This window comes from Embiotoca jacksoni, unplaced genomic scaffold, assembly GCF_022577435.1.
Source record: "Embiotoca jacksoni isolate LCO1_2020_lvr unplaced genomic scaffold, fEmbJac1.0.p SCAF_48, whole genome shotgun sequence".
In the NCBI taxonomy this organism is placed as follows: domain Eukaryota; kingdom Metazoa; phylum Chordata; class Actinopteri; family Embiotocidae; genus Embiotoca; species Embiotoca jacksoni.
This window is the reverse complement of record NW_027185401.1, coordinates 165,730-182,150: the sequence shown is the minus strand read 5'-3', so window position 1 is coordinate 182,150 and position 16,421 is coordinate 165,730. Positions and strand designations below refer to the sequence as shown.

The 16,421-nt window shown below is 43.0% G+C and overlaps 3 protein-coding genes across 3 annotated transcripts; all 3 read right to left on the bottom strand.

Moving 5' to 3' along the window:
- Positions 1-2,810: 2,810 nt before the first annotated feature.
- On the bottom strand, positions 2,811-5,415 carry LOC138210819 (tripartite motif-containing protein 16-like). The gene has a single exon (XM_069170151.1). The coding sequence runs from the start codon at positions 5,413-5,415 to the stop codon at positions 3,736-3,738; it is 1,680 nt and encodes a 559-aa protein (XP_069026252.1). The 3' UTR covers positions 2,811-3,735.
- Positions 5,416-7,363: 1,948 nt separating this feature from the next.
- LOC138210820 (tripartite motif-containing protein 16-like) lies at positions 7,364-11,591 on the bottom strand. Its single transcript, XM_069170152.1, has one exon. The coding sequence runs from the start codon at positions 9,971-9,973 to the stop codon at positions 8,309-8,311; it is 1,665 nt and encodes a 554-aa protein (XP_069026253.1). The 5' UTR covers positions 9,974-11,591; the 3' UTR covers positions 7,364-8,308.
- Positions 11,592-11,838: 247 nt separating this feature from the next.
- On the bottom strand, positions 11,839-14,705 carry LOC138210818 (tripartite motif-containing protein 16-like). Its single transcript, XM_069170150.1, has one exon. The coding sequence runs from the start codon at positions 14,624-14,626 to the stop codon at positions 12,881-12,883; it is 1,746 nt and encodes a 581-aa protein (XP_069026251.1). The 5' UTR covers positions 14,627-14,705; the 3' UTR covers positions 11,839-12,880.
- Positions 14,706-16,421: the final 1,716 nt, after the last annotated feature.

Genomic DNA, 16,421 nt, shown 5'->3' with positions numbered 1-16,421 from the left:
ATCACACACTGATACAATGCTGTTAAAAGGGAAATGTGTGTGTGTGAAACGAGCCTTCCTCTTTCACCTCCTCTTTCACCTCCTTCTCTCAGCTTCCCTCAAAGACACCACCTGAACTTCATCTCTGTGATGCGTTCACGTTCATGAGGTGAAACAGGAGGCGGGCCTGTCGCGAAGGAACGTGGTCTGACAGGCCAGTCTGGTTTTCAGGGTGTGAAGCCCTGTTGTTTTTCAAGGAATTATTTTTCTCTTTCCTTATTATTCTTACGTAAAGTGATTTTCCTTTTTGGAGGCTTTATCATATTCAAAAACTCATGAAAGTGGATAAACATTCGTCTCCCGGCGAAAAATTTGGTATTCCAGTGTTGTTGCGAGTGGGCGTGGCCAAATGGCTCGAGAGCGCCCCCTAAAGAGATGCCCCGGCGGCCACATTTACCTAAATTCACGAAATCCGGTGGACAAGTGTATCAGAAAAATGTTACATTGCACCTTTATGTCAACTCGACAGGAAGTCCACCATTTTGAATTTAGTCGCCATTTTGGGTGATTCTGACATGTTGTACTTTGTCGAACTCCTCTGAGGGATTTTGTCGCCCCGACTTGAATTTAGGTTCTCTGGATAGAAAACATGTTTGGGATTAAAAGTTATCAAAATAATTAGTTTTCGTCGATGTGTGTGCCCAGAAGAGGTGGCCATTTTGAGCGTCTCGCCATGAAACTACGAGTTGCTTTAAATCTTATGTACATGGACCGACCTTCTCCAAACATCACAGGTATGATAACAGCCCCGCCCTGAAGACCCCTGTGGGGTAATATTCGCTCATAGTCATAGCGCCCCCTGTTGGCCACTGGAAATGACACTTTTCATACTTTCACATTCTATGTCGAGCTGGTTGATCACATGAACCTAAAGTCGGGTCACAATAACCTAAACATGTAGTTGATGATATATTGAGACATTTGTTCGACTTTGTTAATGGCCGTCGACGTGACGATGTGGCAAAGTTGGATGTCTCGCCGTGACACAGGAAGTTGATGTTTAAGGTCAAAGGATGCTTGAAACCTCACGGAACGTGTGACATACATCCGCCGCAGTGAGACAATACATCTGATATGGGTTTTGCGAGTGGGCGTGGCCAAACGGCTCGAGAGCGCCCCCTAAAGAAATGCCCCGGTGGCCACATTTACCTAAATTCACCAAATCCGGTGGACACGCATATCACACCTGGACGCACAAAAAAGTTATATTGCACCATTATGTCAACTCGACAGGAAGTCCACCATTTTGAATTTAGTCGCCATTTTGGGCAATTCTGACACCTACTTTGTCGAACTCCTCTGAGGGATTTTGTCGCCCGACTTGAATTTAGGTTCTATGGATAGAAAACATGTTTGGGATTAAATCTTCTTAAAATAATTCGTTTTCATCGATGTGTGTGCCCGTAGCGTGGCGGCCATTTTGAGCGTCTCTCCATGAAGCTACCAGTTGCTTTAAATCTTATGTATATGGACCGACCTTCTCCAAACATCACAGATATGATAACAGCCCTGCCCTGAAGGCCCCTGTGGGGTAATATTCGCTCATAGTCATAGCGCCCCCTGTTGGCCACTGAAAATGACACTTTTCATACTTTCACATTCTACATCGAGCTGGTTGATCCCATGAACCTAAAGGCAGGTCACAATAACCTAAACTCAGGTCACAATAACCTAAACATGTAGTTGATGATATATTGAGACATTCGTTCGACTTTGTCAATGGGCGTCGCCGTGACGATGCGGCAAAGTTGGATGACTTGCCGTGGCACAGGAAGTTGATGTTTAAGGTCAAAGGATGCTTGAAACCTCACGAAACGTGTCACATACATCCGGTGTGGTGAGATGATACATTTGATGTGTTTTGCAAGTGGGCGTGGCTAAACGGCTCGCCAGCGCCCCCTGCTGGAGACAGGAAACAAGACAAAAATAGCAACTTTACACAGGGATACTGGGTCCCTGGTGTGCTGCACTTCAGGGAGACTGTCCTTGGGAGTGGGAGGGCCAGTACATCACTGCTTGCAGTTTTAATTAAATTTCTGTTTCTAAACAAATAACTGGGTCCATAGTTCCTCTACCTTTCTGAAATCCACTTTGATGAGTTGGTATCATTCTCCCTGGTTTCAAAATAAAATGTGAATCTGTCTGTAATCATTATTTCCATAATCTTATAATCTTAACTAACCTGCTGTCCTCTACTAATTCCTCTCCTGCTTCTAATCATCCCCCAAATCTGATCCAATAACTCTTCCAGATTTCACTCTTTGCTTTCAGAATGATTTTTTATGAACCCTCGTTTCTGCTTGTTCGTATTGTATTAAATTCTGGAAGTGATGTGATTTTTCTTCGTAACCTAAGAGAGCTTTGTTTCTTTCTGTCGCTGCTCTCCAACACTCATCTGTCCACCAGGGGGCAGCCTTTCTCTTCATCCTTCCTTCACCTTTAGCACTTGTTGGATTTGCAGCTTCCAGCACTGTAAATATTAATTTTCTATCAATCTCTTCAATATCTTCATTTAAATCTATTTGATCCATTTCTCTCTCATATATATATATATTAAAGACCCACTTACCCACTATATCTCCTGCTTCCTCCTTTGTAATGATACTTTACAGCATATTGGAAAATGGCCACCACCGACCAATGTTTCATCTTCTACATCCCACTCACACATCCCTGCTAGATTCCTCCATACTATAGTTAAATGTAGTGCAGACGTGTTCCCCGTGTGAACATCTAATCTCGTTTCAAATTCAACTCAGACAAGTGGTGGATGAAGTATTCAGAACATTTATTGAAGTAAAAGTACAAATACAGCAAAGAAAACAAAGATACTCCATTACAAGTCAAAGGCCTTAATTAAACAGCTTACTCAGGTAAAAGTACAGAAGCGTTAGCAGCAACATTTAGTGAAAGTATTAAAGTAAAAGTGCTGCTTTGTTCCCTCTGAATAATCTATATTACTATATATGAAGCAGTGAAAGAATTCAGCTCCTTTATTTCAGAAAAAGTTCTGATACCAGACTGAAAATACTAGAAGTCCTGCATTCAAAACCTTGTTGAAGTAAAAGTATCGTCAGCAAAAATACACTGAAAACACAAAAAGTAAAAGTACACACGAAGCAGAAAATGTTCCCTGTTGGTGTTTTACTATTATATATGTGATGTTTGTAGATTCATATTGCTGCTGGATTAAAGTGAATTTTACCGTCATAGTCACTGAAGGTTTTGCTCATTTCAACTACTTTATATATTGTTGATTTGTAAAGCGTCATATTGAACCAGATCATCACATATTTGGAGCGTTGCTGTCCTGTGAGAACCACGTATCTAAGAAATAAACACCTTTTCAGCTTTGTTAGGTTTTTAAAATAGTTAATTTAGCAGGAGAATCATCTCAGTCCATAAAAGAACATTTAAATCTCTTTAAATTATCAGAAAATAATTCAAAATTCAACTTCACCAAATTTAGAGATACGTGGTTTTCACTACAGGAACGGTGTGAAAAGAGCTTAAAAACAATAATAAAACATATTAACATGAAGATAACAACTATCAAGAAGACATCCAGGTGACGCCCATAATGCTTGATTGACAGCAGATCTTTGTTCAGAGCAGAAACGCCTCAATGATGGAGAGAAAATGAAATGGAAAATGAAAATGCAGGTTTAAACCCACTGAAACCTGAAAGACTTCAATTCATTTCAGTTTACAAAACTCAGCAGAGTCTCCAACGGAGAAAAACCCGAACCCGAACCCTAACCCAACGTGGAGCGGCTGAGTGAACGTGGTCTGGACTCTGTGGAGGAGAGTCCTGGTCTCAGAGACGCTGTAGAAGGACAGAGTACCTGCACTGTGATCCAGGTACACCCCCACTCTGGAGGATGGAGGACCTGAGACGGGAGTTTCAATGTTGTTGTACCAAAGACTGTTCTTGGAACAATTTAATGACCAAGAATTGTCATTACGTCCAAATCTACTTTCCTCCCAGCTCTCTGTTCTGTTGATATTCTTGTATGCGACTGCTAAATCAACTCCTCCTCCTCTCCTCTCCACCTCAAAGTAACAACGTCCAGTCAGACTCTCTCTACTCAGGACCTGACAACATCTACTGAATCTGTCTGGATGATCAGAATAAGACTGATTCTGATCCATTCCTGTTACTTTTCTGTTCCCATCAGATAATAACATCTGTCTGTTTGCTGTGTTTGGATCCAGTGTGATTTCTTGTGAATATCTTAAGAATCCAGCTCTGGTCTTTGGTCCTGGTTGTGACAGTAAAACGTCCACTTCATTCACTGACACTGAGATCTTCTTCCATTCTTCATCCAGAACTTGCTGTAGTTTATCTCTGACCTCTGACACAGCTGCTGTCACATCCTGAAAGTAGGTGAGAGGACGGATATGGATGCTGGATGAGTCTGTAGGCTCACTGAGTGCTGACACTGAGGGGTAGTTGTGCAGGAACTCGTTGTGATCCTCTGTGTGTGAGAGCTGCTCCAGCTCGGCGTCTTTCCTCTTCAGCTCAGCGATCTCCTGCTCCAGCTTCTCCTGAAGCTCTTTGACTCGACTCACTTGGGTTTCCTGCTGGGATCTGACCTCCTGCTTCACATCGAGGCTTCTTTTCTTGAGGAGACGCATCAGCTGGGTGAAGAGCTTCTCGTTGCCCTCCAGTGTTTTCTCAGCAGACTGATTGATGTCCTCCACCTCCTGCTGAAGCAGCTTCACATCTTTCTGTCTGTCCTGGATTTTCTGCTGGACGTTTCCTCGACTCCCCTCGAGCTCTCTCTGCCTCTCGGTCCTTTCTGCTGCAGCTGAGACGGTGTCGTGGTCTTTATGTTCCTCCACAGAGCAGAGATAACAGATAATCTGACGATCGGTGCGGCAGAACATCTTCATCACCTCGTCGTGAAGAGAGCAGATGTTCTCCTGGAGCTTCTTGGAGGGGTTCACCAGCTTGTGTTTCTTTAATGGAGCGACATCATAATGAGGCTGAAGGTGTTTCTCACAATAAGAAACCAGACAGACTAAACAGGACTTGACAGCTTTCAGTTTTCTCCCAGTGCAGACATCACAGGCCACATCTTCAGGTCCAGCATAGCAGTGATCAGCAGGAGCAGCTTGGAGTCCAGTCTTCTTCAGCTCCTCCACTAAAGCTGCCAACATGGTGTTTTTGTCCAGGACAGGCCTCGGTGTGAAGGCCTGACTGCACTGAGGACAGCTGTAGACTCCCGTCCCGTCCTGTCCGTCCCAGTGGACTTTAATACACTCCATGCAGTAGTTGTGTCCACATGGAAGAGTCACAGGATCCTTCAGTAGATCCAGACAGATGCAACAAGAGAAGGTTTCTCGGTCCAACTGAACTCCTTTCTGCTCCATTTCACCTCTCAGCAGCAGTGACTGTGTGAGTTTCACTTACTGAAAGATCAAAATAGTTTCAGCTGATTTAAATATCATGTGACTCTGCAGCCAATGAGGACATCAGCTCTTAGACTCCACCCATGTTGGCTCCGCCCATCTTCCAGCTGCAGATCTGATGGAGGGAACAAGGAAACGTGACAGACTGCAGCTGCTGAGTTTGAGAGCAGTTTTTTTTATTCCTCCTCAAACTCGTCGTCTCGGCTGTGATTCATGACTAAGTTGAAGTTTCCCCCACAAACTGAGACGCCCTCTGTTTCTGCTGCTGTAACATGAAACAAAGATTTGAGGATCTTTGTTTTACCTCTGATAAGTTCACTTATTAGTCTCCAGGGGCAACGAGCGCTGTCAGTGGCAGAGTGCTCCCTCTGGTGGCCATTCTGGAAACAAGCAGCACCATTTAGTCTAATTCAACTCAGACAAATGGTGGATGAAGTATTCAGAACATTTATTGAAGTAAAAGTACAAATACAGCAAAGAAAACAAAGATACTTCATTACAAGTCAAAGTCCTTAGTTAAACAGCTTACTCAGGTAAAAGTACAGAAGCGTTAGCAGCAACATTTAGTGAAAGTATTAAAGTAAAAGTGCTGCTTTGTTCCCTCTGAATAATCTATATTACTATATATGAAGCAGTGAAAGAATTCAGCTCCTTTATTTCAGAAAAAGTTCTGATACCAGACTGAAAATACTAGAAGTCCTGCATTCAAAACCTTGTTGAAGTAAAAGTATCGTCAGCAAAAATACACTGAAAACACAAAAAGTAAAAGTACACACGAAGCAGAAAATGCTCCCTGTTGGTGTTTTACTATTATATACATGATGTTTTTAGATTCATATTGCTGCTGGATTAAAGTGAATCTTACCGTCATGATGTTTTGTCCATGAATCTTTATCTGAGCATCAACTCCTCTCTTCCTGGTGAACAACACTGATTTATGTGGCCTGGCTAAAAGGATGATATGTAGGTAGCATTCATTTCTGATCCATCATCAGCAAAAAGGGATCGTTCAACATCACCCTGAACTTGAGAGGAAACATCATTTATCTCTTTAATCCGATGACATGTTCTGACACATATTCCTATCATATTTAATTTCATCAACAATCCCTCCTTCCAAACCAAATCATGATGCCTTTTCCACATCAAAAAACACATCACTGAGTCCTTATTCACTTGAGCTCTTTTTAAATTTCTGTTTCTAAACAAATAACTGGGTCGATAGTTCCTCTACCTTTCTGAAATCCACTTTGATGAGTTGGTATCATTCTCCCTGGTTTCAAAATAAAATGTGAATCTGTCTGTAATCATTATTTCCATAATCTTATAATCTTAACTAACCTGCCGTACTCTTCTAATTCCTCTCCTGCTTCTAATCATCCCCCAAATCTGATCCAATAACTCTTCCAGATTTCCCTCTTTGCTTTCAGAATAATTTTTTATGAACCCTCGTTTCTGCTTGTTCGTATTGTATTAAATTCTGGAAGTGATGTGATTTTTCTTCATAACCTAAGAGAGCTTTGTTTCTTTCTGTCGCTGCTCTCCAACACTCATCTGTCCACCAGGGGGCAGCCTTTCTCTTCATCCTTCCTTCACCTTTAACACTTGTTGGATTTGCAGCTTCCAGCACTGTAAATATTAATTTTCTATCAATCTCTTCAATATCTTCATTTAAATCTATTTGATCCATTTCGCTCTTATATATATATATTTTAAAGACCCACTTACCCACTATATCTCCTGCTTCCTCCTTTGTAATGATACTTTACAGCATATTGGAAAATGGCCACCACCCACCGATGTTTCATCTTCTACATCCCACTCACACATCCCTGCTAGATTCCTCCATACTATAGTTAAATGTAGTGCAGACGTGTTCCCCGTGTGAACATCTAATCTAGTTTCAAATTCAACTCAGACAAATGGTGGATGAAGTATTCAGAACATTTATTGAAGTAAAAGTACAAATACAGCAAAGAAAACAAAGATACTCCATTACAAGTCAAAGTCCTTAATTAAACAGCTTAATCAGGTAAAAGTACAGAAGCGTTAGCAGCAACATTTAGTGAAAGTATTCAAGTAAAAGTGCTGCTTTGTTCCCTCTGAATAATCTATATTACTATATATGAAGCAGTGAAAGAATTCAGCTCCTTTATTTCAGAAAAAGTTCTGATACCAGACTGAAAATACTAGAAGTCCTGCATTCAAAACCTTGTTGGAGTAAAAGTATCGTCAGCAAAAATACACTGAAAACACAAAAAGTAAAAGTACACACGAAGCAGAAAATGTTCCCTGTTGGTGTTTTACTATTATATATGTGATGTTTGTAGATTCATATTGCTGCTGGATTAAAGTGAATTTTACCGTCATAGTCACTGAAGGTTTTGCTCATTTCAACTACTTTATATATTGTTGATTTGTAAAGCGTCATATTGAACCAGATCATCACATATTTGGAGCGTTGCTGTCCTGTGAGAACCACGTATCTAAGAAATAAACACCTTTTCAGCTTTGTCACGTTTTTTAAAATAGTTAATTTAGCAGGAGAATCATCTCAGTCCATAAAAGAACATTTAAATCACTTTAAATTATCAGAAAATAATCTAATTCAACTTCACCACATTTAGAGATACGTGGTTTTCACTACAGGAACGGTGTGAAAAGAGCTTAAAAACAATAATAAAACATATTAACATGAAGATAACAACTATCAAGAAGACGTCCGGGGGCCGCCCATAATGCTTGATTGACAGCAGATCTTTGTTCAGAGCAGAAACGCCTCAATGATGGAGAGAAAATGAAATGGAAAATGAAAATGCAGGTTTAAACCCACTGAAACCTGAAAGACTTCAGTTTATTTCAGTTTACAAAACTCAGCAGAGTCTCCAACGAAAGCAGACAAAAACCCAGCGTGGAGCGGCTGAGTGAACGTGGTCTGGACTCTGTGGAGGAGAGTCATGGTCTCAGAGACGCTGTAGAAGGACAGAGTACCTGCACTGTGATCCAGGTACACCCCCACTCTGGAGGATGGAGGACCTGAGACGGGAGTTTCAATGTTGTTGTACCAAAGACTGTTATTGGAACAATCTAATGACCAAGATTTGTTATTACGTCCAAACACACTTTCCATCCAGCTCTCTGTTCTGTTGATATTCTTGTATGCGACTGCTACATCAACTCCTCCTCTTCCTCTCATCTCCACCTCAAAGTAACAACGTCCAGTCAGACTCTCTCTACTCAGGACCTGACAACATCCAATGAATCTGTCTGGATGATCAGAATAAGACTGATTCTGATCCATTCGTGTTACTTTTCGGTTCCCATCAGATAATAACATCTGTCTGTATGCTGTGTTTGGATCCAGTGTGATTTCTTGTGAATATCTTAAGAATCCAGCTCTGGTCTTTGGGTGTGACAGTAAATCGTCCACTTCCTTCACTGACACTGAGATCTTCTTCCATTCTTCATCCAGAACTTGCTGTAGTTTATCTCTGGCCTCTGACACAGCTGCTGTCACATCCTGAAAGTAGGTGAGAGGACGGATATGGATGCTGGATGAGTCTGTAGGCTCACTGAGTGCTGACACTGAGGGGTAGTTGTGCAGGAACTCGTTGTGATCCTCTGTGTGTGAGAGCTGCTCCAGCTCGGCGTCTTTCCTCTTCAGCTCAGCGATCTCCTGCTCCAGCTTCTCCTGAAGCTCTTTGACTCGACTCACTTGGGTTTCCTGCTGGGATCTGACCTCCTGCTTCACATCGCGGCTTCTTTCCTGGAGGAGACTCATCAGCTGGGTGAAGAGCTTCTCGCTGCCCTCCAGTGTTTTCTCAGCAGACTGATTGATGTCCTCCACCTCCTGCTGAAGCAGCTTCACATCTTTCGGTCTGTCCTGGATTTTCTGCTGGACGTTTCCTCGACTCCCCTCGAGCTCTCTCTGCCTCTCGGTCCTTTCTGCTGCAGCTGAGACGGTGTCGTGGTCTTTATGTTCCTCCACAGAGCAGAGAGAACAGATAATCTGACGATCGGTGCGGCAGAACATCTTCATCACCTCGTCGTGAAGAGAGCAGATGTTCTCCTGGAGCTTCTTGGAGGGGTTCACCAGCTTGTGTTTCTTTAATGGAGCGACATCATAATGAGGCTGAAGGTGTTTCTCACAATAAGAAACAAGACAGAATAAACAGGACTTGACAGCTTTCAGTTTTCTCCCAGTGCAGACATCACAGGCCACATCTTCAGGTCCAGCATAGCAGTGATCAGCAGGAGCAGCTTGGAGTCCAGTCTTCTTCAGCTCCTCCACTAAAGCTGCCAACATGGTGTTTTTGTCCAGGACAGGCCTCGGTATGAAGTCCTGCCTGCACCGAGGACAGCTGTAGACTCCTGTCCCGTCCTGTCCGTCCCAGTGGACTTTAATACACTCCATGCAGTAGTTGTGTCCACATGGAAGAGTCACCGGATCCTTCAGTAGATCCAGACAGATGGAACAAGAGAAGGTTTCTCGGTCCAGCTGAACTCCTTTCTGCTCCATTTCACCTCTCAGCAGCAGTGACTGTGTGAGTTTCACTTCCAGGAAGAGGAGAGAAGCACTTTGTAGTCAAGCCTCCTTTTCAATCATTTCCTGTTTAAAACACTCGTCACCTCAAGTTTTTAAATTCTAGATCCTTCTTTGATTCTGTGTTCACAATTTGCACTCCAGTTTTCTGTTCTCCAAAATGTTGTCCTGTGTTGTGCCCTCAGACTTTATATAAAAGTGGACAAAGATATGAAACAACTCCTCCCATATTATCATATTCCTCCAGATTCTGGCAGTAATCTTCCACTCGAGCTTATCAATTAACCCCAGACCTAAACTTTGTGGTAACTCCTTTAAAAAGTCAGACTTTTAGTCTGTTACACCCAAATTGAACATTTCTCTCCTGTTGAGATCTCCAAGCTAACTTCAATTATTTTCTCATCTGGATCATCTACCGGTCTCTTGGATCTCATCCCAACTAAACTCCTCGAGGAAGTCTTCCCTTTAATTAGTACTTCTATATTAGATCAGATCAAACCTTTCTCATGGAACCGTTTATGTACCACAAGCTTTTAAAGTGTCTGTAATCAAAACTGTACTTAAAAAGCCGACTCTTGATCAGCTGTTTCAGGAAAACTTACAGACCAGTTACCAACCTGCCGTTTGTTTCTAAAATCCTTGAAAAAGTTGTTGCAAATCAACTTTGTGATCATTTCCAGAGGAACGGTCTGTTTGAAGATGTTCAGTCGGGCTTTAGAGTTCATCACAGCACAGAAACAGGACTGGTGAAAGTTACAAACCGTCTTCTAATAGCCTCAGACAATGGACACCGGTCCCCGCGCTCCACACCGGGCAGCAAGGTGGTCTCCGAGGAACCGACGCCGAGCAGGGGGCCGGACACCCGGTGGTCTCCGAGGAACCGACGGAGGACGGCGGGTACGTACCACCTGGTAGCAGACAGACAGGCAGGACCGCGGCAGGCGGGAGACAGACAAGGGGGGTCAGAACCGGACTTACCGAACTTGCAACGTGGTACCAGGTGAGACGATCGGACGGACGGACGGACGCAGGTGGAGTCCAGGTCCGGGGTTCACGTGCTGCCAGGTGGTGATTACCGGGATGAGAAGCAGCTGTGCCAGCTGAAAGAGGTGTGGTAGTGGGAGGTGACTGGAGGCGCTGACCAATGAATCCAAACCCTCCAGACGCAGACCAGAACATAGAAACACCTGGAGGACAGAAACAAACAGGGGAGACAGGAAACACCAGGAAAAGGGAGATCGGGGGAAACGGAGGGAACGACAAACAGAGACAGGCGCAGATCCCGACGGAGAAAATCTGAATCTGTGTGGAATCATTATTTCCATAATCTTATAATCTTAACTAACCTGCCGTACTCTTCTAATTCCTCTCCTGCTTCTAATCATCCCCCAAATCTGATCCAATAACTCTTCCAGATTTCCCTCTTTGCTTTCAGAATGATTTTTTTTATGAACTCTCGTTTCTGCTTGTTCGTATTGTATTAAATTCTGGAAGTGATGTGATTTTTCTTCATAACCTAAGAGAGCTTTGTTTCTTTCTGTCGCTGCTCTCCAACACTCATCTGTCCACCAGGGGGCAGCCTTTCTCTTCATCCTTCCTTCACCTTTAACACTTGTTGGATTTGCAGCTTCCAGCACTGTAAATATTAATTTTCTATTAATCTCTTCAATATCTTCATTTCAATCTATTTGATCCATTTCTCTCTCATATATATATATATATATATATATATATATATATATTAAAGACCCACTTACCCACTATATCTCCTGCTTCCTCCTTTGTAATGATACTTTACAGCATATTGGAAAATGGCCACCACCCACCGATATTTCATCTTCTACATCCCACTCACACATCCCTGCTAGATTCCTCCATACTATAGTTAAATGTAGTGCAGACGTGTTCCCCGTGTGAACATCTAATCTAGTTTCAAATTCAACTCAGACAAATGGTGGATGAAGTATTCAGAACATTTATTGAAGTAAAAGTACAAATACAGCAAAGAAAACAAAGATACTCCATTACAAGTCAAAGTCCTTAATTAAACAGCTTAATCAGGTAAAAGTACAGAAGCGTTAGCAGCAACATTTAGTGAAAGTATTAAAGTAAAAGTGCTGCTTTGTTCCCTCTGAATAATCTATATTACTATATATGAAGCAGTGAAAGAATTCAGCTCCTTTATTTCAGAAAAAGTTCTGATACCAGACTGAAAATACTAGAAGTCCTGCATTCAAAACCTTGTTGGAGTAAAAGTATCGTCAGCAAAAATACACTGAAAACACAAAAAGTAAAAGTACACACGAAGCAGAAAACGTTCCCTGTTAGTGTTTTCCTATTATATATGTGATGTTTTTAGATTCATATTGCTGCTGGATTAAAGTGAATTTTACCATCATAGTCACTGAAGGTTTTGCTCATTTCAACTACTTTATATATTGTTGATTTGTAAAGCGTCATATTGAACCAGATCATCACATATTTGGAGCGTTGCTGTCCTGTGAGAACCACGTATCTAAGAAATAAACACCTTTTCAGCTTTGTCACGTTTTTTAAAATAGTTAATTTAGCAGGAGAATCATCTCAGTCCATAAAAGAACATTTAAATCACTTTAAATTATCAGAAAATAATCTAATTCAACTTCACCACATTTAGAGATACGTGGTTTTCACTACAGGAACGGTGTGAAAAGAGCTTAAAAACAAGAATAAAACATAATAACATGAAGATAACAACTATCAAGAAGACATCCAGGTGACGCCCATAATGGTTGATTGACAGCAGATCTTTGTTCAGAGCAGAAACGCCTCAATGATGGAGAGAAAATGAAATGGAAAATGAAAATGCAGGTTTAAACCCACTGAAACCTGAAAGACTTCAGTTTATTTTATTTTACAAAACTCAGCAGTGCTTCCAACGATGAATAACCCTAACCCAACGTGGAGCGGCTGAGTGAACGTGGTCTGGACTCTGTGGAGGAGAGTCATGGTCTCAGAGACGCTGTAGAAGGACAGAGTACCTGCACTGTGATCCAGGTACACCCCCACTCTGGAGGATGGAGGACCTGAGACGGGAGTTTTGATGTTGTTGTACCAAAGACTGTTATTGGAACAATCTAATGACCAAGATTTGTTATTACCTCCAAATCCACTTTCCTTCCCGCTCTTTCTGTTGATATTCTTGTATGCGACTGCTACTTCAACTCTTCCTCTTCCTCTCCTCTCCACCTCAAAGTAACAACGTCCAGTCAGACTCTCTCTACTCAGGACCTGATAACATCTACTGAATCTGTCTGGATGATCAGAATAAGACTGATTCTGATCCATTACTGTTACTTTTCTGTTCCCATCAGATAATAACATCTGTCTGTGTGCTGTGTTTGGATCCAGTGTGATTTCTTGTGAATATCTTAAGAATCCAGCTCTGGTCTTTGGTTCTGGTTGTGACAGTAAAACGTTCACTTCATTCACTGACACTGAGATCTTCTTCCATTCTTCATCCAGAACTTGCTGTAGTTTATCTCTGACCTCTGACACAGCTGCTGTCACATCCTGAAAGTAGGTGAGAGGACGGATATGGATGCTGGATGAGTCTGTAGGCTCACTGAGTGCTGACACTGAGGGGTAGTTGTGCAGGAACTCGTTGTGATCCTCTGTGTGTGAGAGCTGCTCCAGCTCGGCGTCTTTCCTCGTCAGCTCAGCGATCTCCTGCTCCAGCTTCTCCTGAAGCTCTTTGACTCGACTCACTTGGGTTTCCTGCTGGGATCTGACCTCCTGCTTCACATCGCGGCTTCTTTCCTGGAGGAGACTCATCAGCTGGGTGAAGAGCTTCTCGCTGCCCTCCAGTGTTTTCTCAGCAGACTGATTGATGTCCTCCACCTCCTGCTGAAGCAGCTTCACATCTTTCTGTCTGTCCTGGATTTTCTGCTGGACGTTTCCTCGACTCCCCTCGAGCTCTCTCTGCCTCTCGGTCCTTTCTGCTGCAGCTGAGACGGTGTCGTGGTCTTTATGTTCCTCCACAGAGCAGAGATAACAGATAATCTGATGATCGGTGCGGCAGAACATCTTCATCACCTCGTCGTGAAGAGAGCAGATGTTCTCCTGGAGCTTCTTGGAGGGGTTCACCAGCTTGTGTTTCTTTAATGGAGCGACATCATAATGAGGCTGAAGGTGTTTCTCACAATAAGAAGCCAGACAGAATAAACAGGACTTGACAGCTTTCAGTTTTCTCCCAGTGCAGAAATCACAGGCCACTTCTTCAGGTCCAGCATAGCAGTGATCAGCAGGAGCAGCTTGGAGTCCAGTCTTCTTCAGCTCCTCCACTAAAGCTGCCAACATGGTGTTTTTGTCCAGGACAGGCCTAGGTATGAACCTCTTCATGCACAGAGGACAGCTGTAGACTCCTGTCCGGTCCTGTCCATCCCAGTGGACTTTAATACACTCCATGCAGTAGTTGTGTCCACATGGAAGAGCCACTGGATCCTTCAGTAGATCCAGACAGATGCAACAAGAGATGGTTTCTCGGTCCAGTTGAACTCCTTTCTGCTCCATTTCACCTCTCAGCAGCAGTGACTGTGTGAGTTTCACTTCCTCAAAGATAAAACTGGTTTCAGCTGATTTAAATATCATGTGACTCTGCAGCCAATGAGGACATCAGCTCTTAGACTCCACCCATGTTGGCTCCGCCCATCTTCCAGCTGCAGATCTGATGGAGGGAACAAGGAAACGTGACAGACTGCAGCTGCTGAGTTTGAGAGCAGTTTTTTTATTCCTCTACAAACTCGTCGTTTCGGCTGTGATTCATGACTAAGTTGAAGTTTCCCCCACAAACTGAGACGCCCTCTGTTTCTGCTGCTGTAACATGAAACAAAGATTTGAGGATCTTTGTTTTACCTCTGATAAGTTCACTTATTAGTCTCCAGGGGCAACGAGCGCTGTCAGTGGGCAGAGTGCTCCCTCTGGTGGCCATTCTGGAAACAAGCAGCACCATTTAGTCTAATTCAACTCAGACAAATGGTGGATGAAGTATTCAGAAACATTACAACAGTATTTAGAACAGACGACAGAGTTGTTGAAGTGTTCAACCACCTCATTTAAAGAGCACTCATGATTATATGGTTCAAGGAGTGTCTTTTGAACCACAATTTGCCCTTTAGTCGTTGCCATGGTTACAATCACATCATAAAGTATACAGCAATGGTCAGAGAAAGATAATTCACGTCCTGAAACCTGATCCACATGTAACCCTCTTGTTATCACCAAGTCCAGGGTGTTACCCTGCTGGTGGGCGGCTTCCTTTACATGTTGGGTCACTTCAAAGCTGTCCAGTAAATCCATCAGCTCTGGAGCTTTGTGGTCGTTCTTGTTATTTACATGAATATTAAAGTCTCCGTTCAGAATGAACCTGTCATATCTGGTGATACCTGGTGAGATCGACTCTGAGAGTTCCTGCAGAAATAGTGCCGAGTACGTCGGTGGCCGGTAAACTGTGATGATCAGTACTGTTTATTTACCTTTCAGCTGCAGAGCAACATATTCAAATGATGTAAAATCAGCGAGGTCGATGTCATTACACCCAAACTGTGGTGAAGATCACTGCGATCCCTCCTCCTCTCTTGTTCTGTGTAACTGACTGATAACATTTATAGTGAGGAGGACAAGCCTCTATCAGAGTTGCTTCACCAGTCGTGTTGTTAAGCCACGTTTCAACTAGGAGCAGAAAGTACAAAGTCTTATCGATGATGAGATCATTAACCAGAAAAGATTTATCGGTCAAAGATCCGACGATAAAAAAAGGCAATTTCAGCTGCAGGGACTCTCAGACTGGAGAGGAGGCTGGTTGTGGATGAACTTTGACAATTTTGAGATCGCCGTCTAGTAAGATAGTAATTTAGGTTGTAGGTCGGCGCCCAGAAGTCTGGATCCAGTGAAGTTCAGATGAACTCCATCAGGTTGAAACGCTCCTCACGGTTCCACAAAGGGTTAAAACTGTCAATCAAACGTATCCCATGTTTGAGGCGTGTTGACGTCAGCCATGCTTTCAGGATCAGGAGTTCACTGAACGATTCACTTCCTTTCTTGCGCGTCGGAATCGGTCCGGAAATAAACGCGTCTTGTGATCGATGGTCACTCAGGGTTTTCAGCAGCAGTGTGAAATCTTTTTCCAGAGTCTCAGAGCCCGTTCTCTTTTGCAGGATGTCAGAAGAACCCGTGTGGATCAGAACCCTCAGACTTCTTGGACGAGTCCAGAGGATAACTGGGAGGAGCTCCGTTAACTCCTTCACACTGGTGGTATCCAAACACAGATTTTCAGCCATTTTAACGTGCTTGGTGATGGCGTCCTCCATCAAAATACCGCCTGGTGTCTGAGGGACCTGAACTGTGTCTCTTCTGGCTCTTGATCTAGCAGTGGTTTTGAGGCTGT